This window comes from Panthera leo, chromosome F3 (genome assembly GCF_018350215.1).
Source record: "Panthera leo isolate Ple1 chromosome F3, P.leo_Ple1_pat1.1, whole genome shotgun sequence".
NCBI lineage: Eukaryota > Metazoa > Chordata > Mammalia > Carnivora > Felidae > Panthera > Panthera leo.
Window position 1 is genome coordinate 11,374,067 of NC_056696.1, and position 15,726 is coordinate 11,389,792.

General features: G+C 50.3%; 1 protein-coding gene across 4 annotated transcripts in view; it reads right to left on the bottom strand.

The window, feature by feature from the left end:
• The window catches only part of GPR161 (G protein-coupled receptor 161), a 47,912-nt gene that overhangs the window by 17,874 nt on the left and 14,312 nt on the right, over positions 1–15,726 (bottom strand). For 2 of the 4 annotated variants that reach the window (XM_042925391.1, XM_042925390.1), the window contains exon 3: positions 2,299–2,716. The exons of 1 other annotated variant lie outside the window; for it this stretch is intronic. In XM_042925391.1, the coding sequence (XP_042781325.1) occupies positions 2,299–2,716 (418 nt within the window). Of the gene's footprint in view, positions 1–2,298; positions 2,717–13,420; positions 13,615–15,726 lie in introns of those variants that run through there. One more of the 4 variants, XM_042925392.1, reaches the window with a different exon arrangement.

Here is a 15,726-nt window from a genome sequence, read left to right on the forward strand (position 1 = left end):
GAACCACAAACGTATGGCCAATTCATCTTTAACAAAGCAGGAAAGAATATCCAATGGAAAAAAGACAGTCTCTTTAACAAATGGTGCTGGGAGAACTGGACAGCAACATGCAGAAGACTGAAACTAGACCACTTTCTCACACCATTCACAAAAAGAAACTCAAAATGGATAAAGGACCTGAATGTGAGACAGGAAACCATCAAAACCCTAGAGGAGAAAGCAGGAAAAGACCTCTGTGACCTCAGCCGTAGCAATTTCTTACTTGACACATCCCCAAAGGCAAGGGAATTAAAAGCAAAAATGAACTACTGGGACCTTATGAAGATAAAAAGCTTCTGTGCAGCAAAGGAAACAACAAACAAAACTAAAAGGCAACCAACAGAATGGGAAAAGATATTTGCAAATGACATATCAGACAAAGGGCTAGTATCCAAAATCTATAAAGAGCTCACCAAACTCCACACCCAAAAAACAAATAACCCAGTGAAGAAATGGGCAGAAAACATGAATAGACACTTTTCTAAAGAAGACATCCGGATGGCCAACAGGCACATGAAAAGATGCTCAACGTCGCTCCTCATCAGGGAAATACAAATCAAAACCACACTCAGATATCACCTCACGCCAGTCAGAGTGACCAAAATGAACAAATCAGGAGACTATAGATGCTGGAGAGGATGTGGAGAAACGGGAACCCTCTTGCACTGTTGGTGGGAATGCAAATTGGTGCAGCCACTCTGGAAAACCGTGTGGAGGTTCCTCAAAAAATTAAAAATAGACCTACCCTATGACCCAGCAATAGCACTGCTAGGAATTTACCCAAGGGATACAGGAGTGCTGATGCATAGGGGCACTTGTACCCCAGTGTTTATAGCAGCACTCTCAACAATAGCCAAATTATGGAAAGAGCCTAAATGTCCATCAACTGATGAATGGATAAAAAAATTGTGGTTTATATACACAATGGAGTACTACGTGGCAATGAGAAAGAATGAAATATGGCCCTTTGTAGCAACGTGGATGGAACTGGAGAGTGTGATGCTAAGTGACATAAGCCATACAGAGAAAGATAGATACCATATGGTTTCACTCTTATGTGGATCCTAAGAAACTTAACAGAAACCCATGGGGGAGGGGAAGGAAAAAAAAAAAAAAAAAGAGGTTAGAGTGGGAGAGAGCCAAAGCATAAGAGACTCTTAAAAACTGAGAACAAACGGAGGGTTGATGGGGGGTGGGAGGGAGGGGAGGGTGGGTGATAGGTATAGAGGAGGGCACCTTTTGGGATGAGCACTGGGTGTTGTACGGAAACCAATCTGACAATAAACTTCATATATTGAAAAAAAAAATCATGTTCTTAAAGGGCACGTGACAACCGCCGGAGGAAGGAAATGCTCCCCATCACTTGTTAAGTAAAAAAGCAGCTCACAAAAACCACATGGGCCATAAAGCCTATTTAAAAAATGTACTGTAAAAAAAAAAAAATGTACTGTATGCAACCAAAAATTACTGGGGGCAAATATACTAAAAATGAAACAGTGGTGAGACTGTGGACATTTCTTATTTTATTCTTTACATTTTCTGTAACATTTACATTACTGGAGAAAAAAAGATATTCAGAGAAGCCAACTGATTAGTTCTGACCAGTCGCTTCCTTCATTTTACATCCCCCACAGCTGCCGAGAGCCGACAGGGTTCGGCCTTGGGCCTAGAGGAGGTCTGAGCTCAGAATGGACCATCCAGCTACCACTCGTCAGCCAAAATACTGACGGTCCCCGAGGGAGCTCAGGGACTGTGTCACCAAGTGACCAGAACCCTGGCTAGTCTCCTCTGACTCCATTGCTAGCTTCCTCCCCCGTCCCGCAAGCTGAATCTACTCTCTCTCTGAAGTCACACACTGGCCTGTGGTGAACGAACTGACCATCAGAGCAAAATCCTAATACGCAAGATGAATCCAGGGGCCCGACCAAAGCAGCAGACGGCAGGCAGCCCTCTGGGAAACCAACATCTCTGACGCATCACCCTCCCCGGCTTCTTTTTCTCATCCTTAAAGCGCGGGCCAGAGATTTCGAGAACTTTCTTTGCAAGCAACGGAACTCCTTTTAAAGACTAAACCTATATGCAGTGTCGGTCAGCTGAAATCAGAGATGCTCTGGTTGAAGGGCTGGAAGAGGCTTTCTCACCCTCCCCGGCAGAGGCCCCCGACATCCTCCCCAGGAGCTAAAACGAGATGATGTCTCCCGTTCCCGCTCTGCACACGCTCCTTAACTCTTCCATTCTCGACGTCTGCGGCAAGCTTACCGGTCGACAGCTATGACCCCCAGCGTGAGCATGCTGGCCGAGCTGATCAGCAGGTACAGAAGGGCGGAGAAGTTGCACCAGACCACGCCGAAGATCCATTCCCTCCGGATGGAGCTGGTGGCCACGAAAGGCAGCACCAGCACGGACAGCAGGAAGTTGGACAGGGTCAGGCTGAAGACGAACTTGTTGCTGAGGGTGAGGAGGTAGGACTTCTTGTACAAGGTGACCACGATGACCAGGTTGCCCAGGCAGACGAACACGGTGATGATGATGATGGCGACGAAGCTGGTGACGACGACCCCCTCTTCGCCACCCTCCTCCTCTGTGAGGTTACTCAGCTCCTTCCCGTGGCCGAGGGAGGAGTTGAGGCTCATGGTCAGGGCACCTCGGCGTGCGGCGGGCAGAGCATGCCGGACGACTAGAAAAAGAAGGTGAGACCAGGGGACGGGGAAAGACTCGTCAACTCGCATCCTACGCGCTGGAGAGAAAGGCGGCAGAGGCCCCCGTTCTCCTGCCAGTCCCGAGGCTCTCAGCCAGTCTTCCCCACCGGCCTGCTTTCTACAACCGACTCTCCGTGCGGCTCCACATCTCTGCCTCCTTGAACGATGGGCTCGTCCAACCTAAACCATCCTATTCGTTTTCCCCAGGGCCAGCGGTTCAAAACCTGTGACGTCACTTAGAAAGCGGCGCCAGCCAGAGAGCCGATCCTCAGGCCCCAGCCGAGACAGGCTGGTCCCAGAGACCCGAGGTCCAACCTAGGAGTCTGCGTTTGAAACGAGCAGGGGACGGGTGATTCTGTTTCAAACGCGCTGCGGACTGCTGCTTCGGGGCCCCCCGCAACTCAGGGAGGTCCCTGAACCAGCAGCATGGGCATCACGGCAGCCTACGGCTCAGACACGCCTCTGACTTCCTGAATCAGAATCTGCATTCTCACCCCAGTTGATTCCTGTGCCCACTAACGTCTGACAGTAAGATTATCACAGGAGGGCGCCCGGGGGCTCAGTCAGTTGAGCGTCTAACTCTTGATCTTGGCTCAGGTCATGATCTCACAGTCGAGGGATCGAGACCCGCACGGGGCTCCCTGCCGCACGCGGAGCCTGCTTAAGATTCTCTCTCTCGCTGGGGCACCTGGGTGGCTCAGTCAGTTGAGCGTCCAGCTTCGGCTCAGGTCACGATCGCTCGGTCTGTGAGTTCAAGCCCCACATTGGGCTCTGGGCTGTCCGCACAGACAGAGCCCGTTTCAGATCCTCTGTCGCCCTCTCTGCCCTCCCCGCTTGCACAAGCAAAAATAAACATTAAAAAGAAAAGATTCTTTCTCCCTCTCGCTCTGACCCTGCCCTGCTCACACACATGGGTTCTCTCTCTCCCAAAATAAACAACTGAACACTTTTTGAAAAAGATTATCATAGGAACTATTCTGAGTTCCCCGAGCAGGGTTTCAACAAGCACAACTCATATTGAGACAGCATCACTCTTCTTGTGAGCAGTGGTGAAGGAGGGCAAGGAGCCAAGCACCAATTATAAATAGGTAGGTGCAGGCACAGTTTGAGCTCCTGGCCCACAGACACCACGCTCTACAAGGCACAGTCCCTGCTCCGAGACACCGGCTCAGAATCTCGGCTAAAGCTCAAGGTTAACAGGTGAACATTAAATCCTACAGATGCCTGTTTCCCCAAAACTGCCATCTACTCTGATCAGCCACAAAATCCCACAGATCACTTCCTCCAGCGGCTCTGGATCCCAACAAACAGAAGACACCAGAAGGAAAGATTTCCTTTCCACGAGCCAGACGACAAGGACCCTGGTGCCTGAACTGCCCACACACAGCGCAGAGCCTTCCCCGCAGCCGCCGGGACCGACGCCTCTGTCCAAACACCTCTGGCCACAGGGAGGGGGCCCTTCTTCTGTTTCCAGCAGTCCTAAGTGCAGGCTAGAAAGCTTCCCTTTTCAGTGAGCCTGACGGCGGTGGGTCAGAACCACAAACCCGAGGCCTGCTGGCTGGAGCAGCACCAAATAATTCTTTTGTTTTTTTAAATTTTTTTTAATGTTTATCCATTTTTGACAGAGGAGGGAGGAGAGGCAGAGACAGAAGGAGACACAGAATCCGAAGAAGGATCCAGGCTCTGAGCTGTCAGCACAGAGCCCAGCGCAGGGCTCGAACCCATGAACTATGAGATCACGAACCTGAGCCAAAGTTGGATGCCCAACCGACTGAGCCACCCAGGCACCCCAACTCTTTTTTTTTTTAATGTTTATTATTTATTTTTGAGATAAAGAAAGCATGAGCAGGGGAGGGGCAGAGAGAGAGGAGGACAGAGGATGGGAAGCGGGCTCTGTGCTGACAGCAGAGAGCCCGATCTGGGGCTCAAACTCACAAACCGTGAGATCGTGACCCGGGCAAAAGTCAGACACTTAACCAACTAGGTGTTTGTTAACTCTTACAAGTAAATTATTAATTGATGTCTCGAAACCAAAGTCCTACATAAGCTTATTATTCTTAACTGTACAAGGGATAACATGGTGGTAAAGAAAACAGACTTCGAGTCATTAGACACATGACAAACTGGGAGAAAATATCACTTCTGTCACAGAGAAAGGACTAATCATTCTAATTTACAAATAATGCCAAAAAAATAGAAAAGGTGAAAAACCAGAAACGTGAGCAAAAGATATAAACAGAAACAAATGGAGCTCTCTGAGGAGTTCAGTGTTAACTAGGCTTTTGTGGGCATCATTTCACAGCACATACATCCATCAGATCGTCAAGTTGTATACCTTAGACTTACACGATGTTAACGTGTCAACTTGTATCTCAATAAAACTGGGCGTGAAAAGACGGAAACGGTTCACGGGGGGCGATAGACGAATCGTACTCAAACGTACGAAAAGATGCCCAGTTGCAATGAAAATAAGAGAAATGCACACAAAACTACACAAAGACACCGTTTCTTTCCTTTCATGTTCTGGTGGCGGGGCTGCAGGGAGGGGCGCTTTCCCCTCTGTTCCAGATGTGTGTGCAAAGGGGCAAAGCCCAGTGGAGGGGAAGGTAGCAATATCTAACAAAGCTACATATGCACGTAGCCTGTTTCAGATTCTGTGTCTCCCTCTCTCTCTGACCCTCCCCCGTTCATGCTCGGTCTCAAAAATAAATAAACGTTAAAAAAAAATTTTTTTTAATTAATGCTGTAGAAGTAAATATAAAATGGCTCTGTAGTGAATTTCCACATTCTCAAAATAAACACTCAGTGAAAGTGAGTGCATACAATTCACAATGAGGGGGCGTCAACAAAACAAACAAAAACAGGAGAATTGATAATTGATCATTGGAATTGATAATTCCAAGAACTTAAATTAATAGAAAAAGATGAACGAGACTATACACACAATGAAAAGCTTTAAAAAGAAAAGAGGTAAGAACCATAATGAAAGAATAAGACATGAAACAGAACCAAACAGAAATTAAAATTTTAGTTGTTAACATTGAAAACTCAATGGTCATGCTGCACAGCAGATTTAGCTAAAGAGAAAGATAGTAAACTCTGAGGAAATTACCCAGAATGCGATTAAAAGATTAAGAAGCTGAAAATAGGAAATAAAAGTCAAGATTCATGAAGGACAGGATAAAAAGATACAACATATGGTCAATAGAAGTGGCAGCAAGAGACATTAACGAGAACATGGGTAGCAAACACTGCTGGGTGCCTACCCAACAACCACTCTGGTTTTTCTCCTCACTGGCAGACCTCTTACTTCGTTTTGGTGTCCAATCCTTCTCCCAGTGACTCAGAAGGTTGGTCGCATCCCCAGTTTCGGGAGCTAGATCCCGGTAAGTCTAAAGTAATCACTGTGTCCTTTCTCCTTGCAATTCTGGCAAAGAAGTCGGAAAGAGACGTCTGGGGATAAACAGGGTGGAGATGGGGATATCTAGGAAAAGCTGCTTTGATCTCACAAAGACATTGGGAAGAAAAATCTTTTCCTAATGGCCCTAACGGCAAAGAAAGCACAGACAGAGCAAAGGCAGCCATCTTGGCGTCCTCAGACGCTAAGTCAGCAGAGAGCTGGACCCTTGGGCTGCTGGATTAACAGATGCTCAAGTCACTGCATCCTGGCCTCTTGTTATGTGAAATATACATTTTAATAATGTATCTGAATCTACTTAATGTGAAATAACACATTTCTTAAAATGACTTTGAGGTCTATTTTCATTGAGGCTTCCGTTACTTGAGTCAAAAGCATCCAATTTACAGTGGGTTGGGTCTACCTACACAGTATTTAAAGATATGACTGAACATTTTCTAGAGTTAAAGAAACATACGAGTCCTCAGAATGAAAGGGCATATCAAATTCCAAGAGTAAATCAGAAAAAAGTCTGCACAAGGCACATCACAGTGAAAAATGTCAAACACCAAGATACAGAGAAAAACAGTAAAAGCAAATTTTTCTATAAAGAAGTAACAATTAGGGGCACCTGTGTGGCTCAGTCTGTTAAGCGTCCAACTTTGCCTAGGATCATGATCTCGCCGTTCCAGAGTTCGGGTCCTACGTCCGGCTCTGTGCGGACAGCTCAGAGCCTGGAGCCTGTTTCGGATTCTGTGTCTCCCTCTCTCCCTCTGCCCCTCCCCTGCTTGCATTTGGTCTCTCTCTCGCTCTCTCGCTCTCTCAAAAATAAACATTAAAGAAATTTAAAGTAGTACCAACTAGATAAACAGCAGCCTCTTCTTTCGAAGAAAACAGAAAATAGAGGCCAGAAAACCACGAAACGCTCTCTGTCAAGTGCTGAGGAAAAGAACTCTTGCGCTAAAGTTCTACATTATCATTCAAGAGAGGGCACAATCTACTTTGAAGCAAACAAAACCTGAATGTTTACTAACAGTCCCTGACTGAAAGATCCACTTAAAGACACATTTCATGAAGGAACCCAAATCCAAAACTAAGGGGCAGGGCGCAAGAAGCAACTAACTGTTAGAAAAGAAACTGGTAACTATACGGCTAAATCTAAATAACAACTGAAAAAAAAAAATTTTTTTTTTTAATTTAAAAAGTCAAACGGCAACAATAAATCTTATACAAACAGCTAATTTGGAAGCTTTTGAAAACAGGCTGAAATGAAAATGCAAAGCAAAATGGAAGCTCTTAAAGGCATGGTTAGAGTAGAAATAGTCCAGGTGGGTAGGTACTCGGGGCAGAAATTTTGGTTCCGGCTGTCTCCCCAGCACCCGGACAAGTGCCTGGCACACGGTAGGGAAACTCAATCATTATCGGTACACGAATGACTAGCTGCTGAAGTTCTGTTATCATGAGGTCAAATACGAGTGCCAACAGTGCGAAGGTAACCACTAAGAGCATAAAAACAGGACGCAAAAGTTCCGATCCAAAAGAGAAGGGAAAAAGCGAATGAAGTTCCACTTGCCCTTGTTCCCCCCCCAGTGGCCCCAGGCTGGCTCACTCGTGAACCAGAGGCCCAGAGAAGGGCTGCGGGGCCCAAGCCGCAGTGGGGAGGCACAAGCCCCGGCAAATCTCCCAGGGGGGCACCTTTCACGACCCAGAGAGAGGGCGTCCTGGCAGGCGGCCGGCTTACCCAGGGCCTGACAAGCCGGGGCCCATGGAATGGAAGGAAATGGGCGCGTGACTCACATCTCGGCTCTGCGGGCCCCCCTGCCGCCAGACCCACAGGGGCGTCAGCACTCCCACACTCCCTGGGTCCTGCCCTGTGCTGCGACTCCCAGAGACAGCCCGAGCGTCACGTGACTGGGGTTCTATCAAACCTGTCAGAGGTTACTCCGGGCTGAGAGCTCGCCCTCTCAGGTCACCAGGGAAGGCTCACCTGTCTCCTCCGCCGTGGCTCAGTGCGGCATGGCCCTTCCTCCTTCCGAACCACCTCGGTCCTCTTGGCCATTCCCAGGGACGGTGAACGGCCTGCTGGACTAGACTGCTGGCAACGGCTTCGGGTCATTCAAAGCCAGATCTTGACACTGAAGCGAGCGATCAGTATCATTTTGGCTTAAAAAACAGGCAACCAAGGGGCGCCTGGGTGGCTCAGTCGGTTGAGCGTCCCGACTTCAGCTCAGGTCATGATCTCGCGGTCTGTGAGTTCAAGCCCCCCGTCGGGCTCTGTGCTGACAGCTCGGAGCCTGGAGCCCGTTTCGGATTCTGTGTCTCCCTCTATCTCTGCCCCTCTCCTACTCACGCTCTGTCTCTCTCTCTCTGTCAATAATAAATAAACACTAAAAAAAAAAAAAATTTTTTTTTAAACACAAGGCAACCAAATCTGGGCGGCTCAGTCGGTTAACTGTCCGACTTTGGCTCAGGTCATGATCTCACTGCTCGTGGGTTGGAGCTCCACGTCGGGCTCTGTGCTGACGGCTCGGAGCCTGGAACCCACTTCAGATTCTGTGTCTCCCTCTCTCTCTGCCCTTCCCCCACTTGTGCACGCACTCATTCTTTCTCTCAAAATAAATAAATGTGAAAAATATTAAAAAACAACAACAAGGCAACCTTACAGAATACTGAGTCAGGTATCTATTGTGTTTTATAAACTGGTTTGCATGGTAATTTCCACGAAAGAATTCTAGAAGTACCTTGATTTGCAAAAACAGAATTACTACAATGTAAGGGTGGGTTCTCTCTCTTGTTTGTGCAAATTTGGATATTTAAATTTTTTTATGTTTTATTTTTTATATTAGAGAGAGAGAGAGAGAGTGAGAGAGCAGAGTGCGAGCAGGGGAGGGGCAGAGAGATGGAGACGGAATCCGAAGCGGGCTCCAGGCTCTGTGAGCTGGACGCGGGGCTCGAACTCATGAGCAGGGAGATCATGACCTGAGCCGAAGTCGGATGCCCAACCGACTGAGCCACCCAGGCGCCCCAGTGCAAGTTAGGAGGTTAACGGTCTCCCCTCAGATTCTTACCTAGAACTCTGATTTTCATCAATTTGCAGTGGGCGTCCTTCCTGCCCAGACTGCAGTTGCCCTGAACTTGCCAGAAAAAGACGACGTGGCCTGGGGGTTAAGTGTATAGACACTAAGCCAAACTGCCTGGGTTTGAAGCCCAGCAACTCTACTTCTTAGGCCCATGAGCTCAGTCAACTTCTGTTCCTCATCTGTAAGAAGACGATCTTCCTCACGGTTACGGCGAGGTCCGGGCAAGTTTCCGCCGATTTCTACCAAGCGCCCGGAGCAGCATGTGGACGAGCGAGGTCCAGCTGCGCGCTCGTGGGAGCGCCTGAGGAGCCTGCTGATTTCACTGTGGGAAAGGACCCTTCCTGCACGTTTTAGCCACGGCCACGTGCCCCAGGACTCTGGCTGGAACAGCTCAAGGACAGACTCGCTCCCACGGGTTGGGAGGCTGACGGGACGCGGGCCGGGGCGGCTGCGGTGGCGGCCGCGTGTGGCACCGTGAGCAGAGCTGAGGGAATGACAGCAAGAGAGGGAGGCACGGGGAAGGGGGGGAGAGAACGCTGTGAGCCCGGCCACGCGTGCTGGCCCAGTAACCTGAGATTCCGAATCCTCTCCTTCTCTCAGGTGCCCTTTCTCCTCCCGTGAGGCTAAGTGGGCTGGGTTTCTGACACCTGCAACTTCGAGAATCCCAACTAATACTCTGATCCGCCACGATCCGCACACAAAATGGCAAGACCCCCACCTTTTCGGACATCGGTACCAGGAACCTTCTCTTCTTCAAGGTTAGGCCGACTCCTCGGGCACAGCTCTGCCTACCTCGGCCTCCTTCTTAACACCTTATCCTTTCCTTCCTGCTGCAGCCCCGCGGCCACCGGTGCCATGGACTGTCGTAGGGCACCCCCAGCGTGCCGCCTCTTTGGGATCAGGAGATGCGTGGCCCAGTCCACAAGCCGCTACAAAGAAAGGGAGGCCTTCCCTGCCCCCCCCCACCCCCCAGCGCCGCTTAGAAGTGAGGCCACCAAAGGGACGCTGGAGAGCCCGGAGACAACGGGCCCAGGCTCAGGTGGGTGCTGGGAGACCATGGTGATCGGAAGGTGGCAGTTCTCTTGACACCTGTCTAACAAGGGGCTGCTGGACATGACAAGACACATCCGTCCTCCCCAGAAGTCTTCTCTAGAAAGATAGTTTCTTTCAGCATAAGGCAGAAGGTTCTCTTCTGACATTCTTAAATATACCCGAGCGGGAGTGGTTCCCGCTCTCCTCCACAGCCACCCACCTTTATGAAGAGCCTGAGCAGCCTGGAAGCTGGGACCGCCAGATGCCCTCTCCTAAAGAAATTCAATGCTGGGGCACCGGGGGCGCTCAGTGGATTGAGCGCCCAACTCCGGCTCGGGTCATGAGCACACAGGTTGCGAGTTCGAGCCCCCGCGTCGGGGTCGGTGCTGATGGCTCAAAGCTCGGAGCCGGCTTCGGATGCCATGTCTCCCTCCCTCTCTGCCCCTCCCCCGCCCACGCTCTGTTTCTCTCTCAGAAATAAACAAACATCAAAAAGTTTTTTAAAAAACAACAACAAAGGAGTATTTCCTAAACACCACTTCAAACAAGCCCAGGCGAGGTCACTGTCGTGCTATTTCGGCAGCTCTCTCAGGGGCTCTTCAGGTCAGCACCTCCCAGCACTTTTTACACATCAATCACCAGCCGGAGGGGGAGACGGGAAGAAGGTTCTAATGACTACCTTGCGGTGCACAAAGTAACAGAGATAGACAGTAAGCCCCCACCCCTCCAACCTATAAACCAGACCACACACCTCGCTGAGAGCCAGAGAGAGATCACAAGATCCCGGGGTCTCCTCCTCCCCTCCCTGGCACTCACATGAAAAGTGTCCCGAACACAGCAGGTGCAGCAACTTGGCCTCTGTGGGGACAGGGATGCCCGCACAGCCAGCCCAGAGTCTTATTACCACGCACAGGGCACTCGGCCCTTGTCCCCACAAGGGCACCCCAAACCCAGGAATGTCCTGGTTCAACATCTCTCACTTCGCATGTAAAGCAGGCCTGAGCTGTGGTCTGCTTGGGAAAATGCACGAGCACTTTTTCTGCACCAGCAGAAGGAGGAAAAAAAAAAGCTACAGTCAGAACCCCAAACGACCTTACGTTCTCAGTCCCCGACCGAGCTCTTGGTTTGCCAGCGGGAAAGACCTGGCTTTGGTCCCCTCTGCATGGACATTATCCCCCTGAGCGCCTCACTGTCCTTCACAACAGTCGTCTGTAGAGACTGGAAGGCTGGAGCTGGGGTTCTTCACCGACTGTGATCCTGTCCACAGGGGTCAACAGTGAGTCTGCCTGATGTCTTTCCAAAACCAATTTCTTGTTCCTCAGCACAGACCTTCCCCGAGGCTTGGTCCTTGATCCGTCCCTTTCTCCCAATACGCTTGAGAATCACATCCATTTCCAGAGTGTTGCTTGATTATTTTTAGCTAATAATAAACAGTGTTTGCAAAACCCTGTGCAACATACAATGTGTCCTCACCTGCATCATCTCATTAGATCTCCTGGGTAACTTTTAGAGGGAGGAATTACTCTTCTCCCCATTTCAGAGAGGCAGCGAAACATATGGTTAAAAGCATGAACTCTGGAACTAGAGGGCCTGGGTTCAAATCCCAGCTCCACTACTTACTGGCTCCGTGACCTTGACATGTTACTTAAACTCTCTGGGCACCGGCTTCCCCTTCTGTAAAATGGGGATAATACTCTCGCTCAGGCATCTGCCTCACAAGGTTGGTGGGAGAAGTCAATGAGTTCATACTTGTACGGTGCTCAGAATAGTGTCTGGAACCACATCAGTGTTTGTTAAATAGATAAAACGGGGAAACTGAGGCTCAGAAAGGTTAAGGGCCTAGTTCAAGAGAACAATAAGTAGTAAACTTGGTCCTGTGGCTGTGAGACTACCGTCTGCCATCCATCCATCCACTTAGCCCAGGAGAAGCTTCGGCATGGCATGGCCTCATCTACATTCCAGATTTCTGACCCACCAACCCCTTCACGGGCCTTCCGTTCCAGCCAGCTATGCTGTGTGCTCTCGTTTCCCATCCTCTTTGCTTCTGCCTGTCCTCTACACGGAATGCTCTCCCCGTTTGTGGTATGGGTGAATAAAGATGTACTAAATCTAAGATATGTTCCTGATCTACTGGTCTAATAACTTTATTGAAAGAGGAAAGGAACCAAACAGGTAAATGGGGCAGCGGGAGACTGAAGCCTAAAGAACAAACAAAAAAATATACCAAGTCACGACATGGAATTTGGCAATGATTTCTCGGATGCGACATCAAAGGCACAGGCAGAAAGAAAAAAACAGACAAACTGGACTTCATGAAGATTTAAAAATCTGTACATCCAAGGATACTGTCCACAGAATAAAAAGGCAACCCACAGAATGAGACAAAACATTCGCAAATCACGTATCTGATTAGGGATTAATATCTAGACTATATTAAGAACTCCTAAAATTCAGCCACAACCAAAAACATCCCATGTCCAAAGAAGATATATAAATGGCCAACAGACACATGAAAGATGCTCAGCATCACTGAGCATCATCAAGAGTAAATAAGACGACAAGGAGATACCACCTCATACTCATAAAATGGCTACTATAAGGGGAAAAAAAAACAAAAACAGAAAATAACAAGTCTGGGTGAGGACATGGAGAAATTAGAGCCCTTCTGCACCACTGGTGGGAATGTAAAATGATAGGGGTGCCTGGGTGGCTCAGTTGGTTACGCGTCTGACTTCGGCTCAGGTCATGATCTCACAGTCCATGGGTTCGAGCCCCGCGTCGGGCTCTGTGCTGATGGCTCAGAGCCTGGAGCCCGTTTCAGATTCTGTGTCTCCTTCTTTCTCTCTCCTCCCCCGCATATGCTCTGTCTCTCTCTTCTCAAAAATAAATATATGTTAAAAAAAATAAAAAATTAAAAAAGCAAGGTCTCTAAGAGATACTCGTACACCCGTGTTCCTAGCAGCATGATGCACACCAGCTAAAATGTGAAGCAGCCCAAGTCGGCCCTGACTGATGACTTGACAAGCAACCCACGGTATACCCACATGATGGACTGTTAGCCTCCAGAAGGAGGCTCTGACACAGGCTCCCGCACGGGGGAACCTGGAGGGCCCTATGCTGAGTGAAATAAGCCAGTCAGTCACGCAAGGGCAAATACGCATGGTTCCACTTACACGAGGTGCTCGCAGTAGTCGAAATTACAGCCAGAAGGCAGAATGGCGGATGCCAGGAGCCGGGGGAGGGAGGAAGCTGGTGAATGGGGTTAGTTTTACAAGACGAGGAGCGTTCTGGGGACGGGTGGCAGGAACGGGTGCCCAACGTGATGGCAGTCCATACCGCTGAATCGCGCACTTGAAAATGGCCACGACGGCACGTGCACGGGAGATGTGCTTAGCACAATAAAGACAGGGAAGAACCTATTTATCGGGGTTGCTTCTCTTGAACTCCTCTCCCCACAGGGTGTGGAGAGTCACCAAGCGAAGGAGGCAGCGGCTATCTTCAGCCGGTGATGATGATGACGGTGACAAGGAGGAGGGCCGTAGGCGGCGTCCAGAGTAACCTCCAGGCAGCAGGGGGCGTGGGCCGTGGGCGGGTGACTCCTCACGAGCTCCTCGCCCCGGCGGCCACTTCCGGCGGCCACTTCCGGCGGCCACTTCCGCGGCCGGATGCACTAAAGGCACGCGCCCGTCGCGCTGCACCCTCCCCAGAGCACACGGTGAAACAAAACTCAGCTTCGTGCTCCTCAGACTCCTCTGCGGCCGTTTGGGTCGCGCACGTTGGAGACTGTGAGGCACACCGCGTACTAAGCCAACTTGGACTCGGAGCCACACACTGTCAGCTGAGTCCTTTCAAAGGGCCACTGGCCTCCCTCCCAGGCCGCCGTCGGCAACCCCGAACGCCGCCAGCATCTCCCGGTCAACACGGACGGGGGACGGTCCATCGCAGCCTCCCGGAAAGTTGGCCAACAGCCAGCTGAAGCCGCGACGAAGACAACTCCCCAGGGGAGAGTCCTAGGTCCCGAGAGAAAAGCGCTTTAGGGAGAGGAAGCAGCAGCGGTTTCACCACAGCTCTGGGCAAAACATTCAGGAGCCTGAAGGTGGAGCACGACCCGACCAGAGAGACGCCCAGCTGGACACAAGGCAGCGGTCTCTCCTCTGCCAGGCCACCGGCCACCCCGGCCTGCACCACAGATTCCCCCCGGGGGCGGGGGGGGGGGGGGGGGGGGGGGGGGGGGACAAGGGCAGACACGCCAGCTTTTCCAGGGCAGGCTCGGGAAAGCCTCCACAGCACTGGCCCACGGCCACCCTGCCTGGAGCTGGGATCCCGGCAGCTCCGGGAGGCGAAGCTGGGTCCCCCCAGGTCAGGACACCCGAGGCTGCTCCTCTTACCTGACGCTGCGGCCAGAGGTGGCTGTGCTGGGCCAAAGGTCTGGTCACGATCCCCTGCTCAGGCAGAGAGGCACCAATGCCACTCCCCAGAGCTCCTGACTCAATACACCCAACTGGCTACTCGACAGCTCCAGTCGGACGTCACGGGCATGGCAAGCCTAGCACGTCCGAAACCAGACTTCAAATCTCTCAGACCTGCCCTTTCCACATTCCTCCTCATCTCCTGTTGTGGTTCCCCCATCCTCCCAGGCCCTAAACCTGGGAGTCACTCCTGACTCCTCACCTTCTCTCGCTTCTCCTATCTGGTTCATGAACAAATCTACGGGCTCCAATTTTGAAATGTTTCTAGAATTCAACTATGTCTGACTATCTCTGCTACCATCACTCCCGCCCAGGCTTTGTTGTATCTTCTCGGGATTACTAAAATAGCTTCCTCGCTGGCCTACCTGCGTCTGCCACTGCCCCCATTCTCAACACAGTCCCCAGATGAGCCTGTTCAAACAGAGGTCAGAACAAATGACCAAGCCACGGCTTTATTCAGAACGCCAAAAAGGATCCCCAGATCACTGAGAACATGCCCCACAGTTTCCTACGTGATCCGGCTCTCCCTTACTGCTCCAACCTCATAATAAAAATCGCTTTTTACACCCACTCCAACCACACTGGCTTCCTCACTATTTCACAGACACATCAAGCATGCATCTACCTCAGGGCCTTTGTACTTGCTGCTTCCTATGCCCGGAATGCCCTCAGCCCAGAGTTCTTTGTAGGTTGCTCTCCCACTCGAAGTCTTAACTTCAATCACCTTTTTGGCATGGCATTCCCACCCCCACACTACCTTTCATACCCCTCTCCCATACTCTGTGGCCCCATTCTCTTCCTTACTTTTTCTCCTTAGTGCACATGTATGTACATACTCGTTAATCTGTTAATGCCTTTCTCTCCCACGAAACTGTATGCTCCGTGAGTGCAAGGAATTCTGGCCTACAAATTTCTTCACTGGCATCCAGAACAGTGACTGACAACGAACAGGTACACAATATACGTGATAAATAACTGAATATATGAATGAGCCACGGGACACTGGGCAT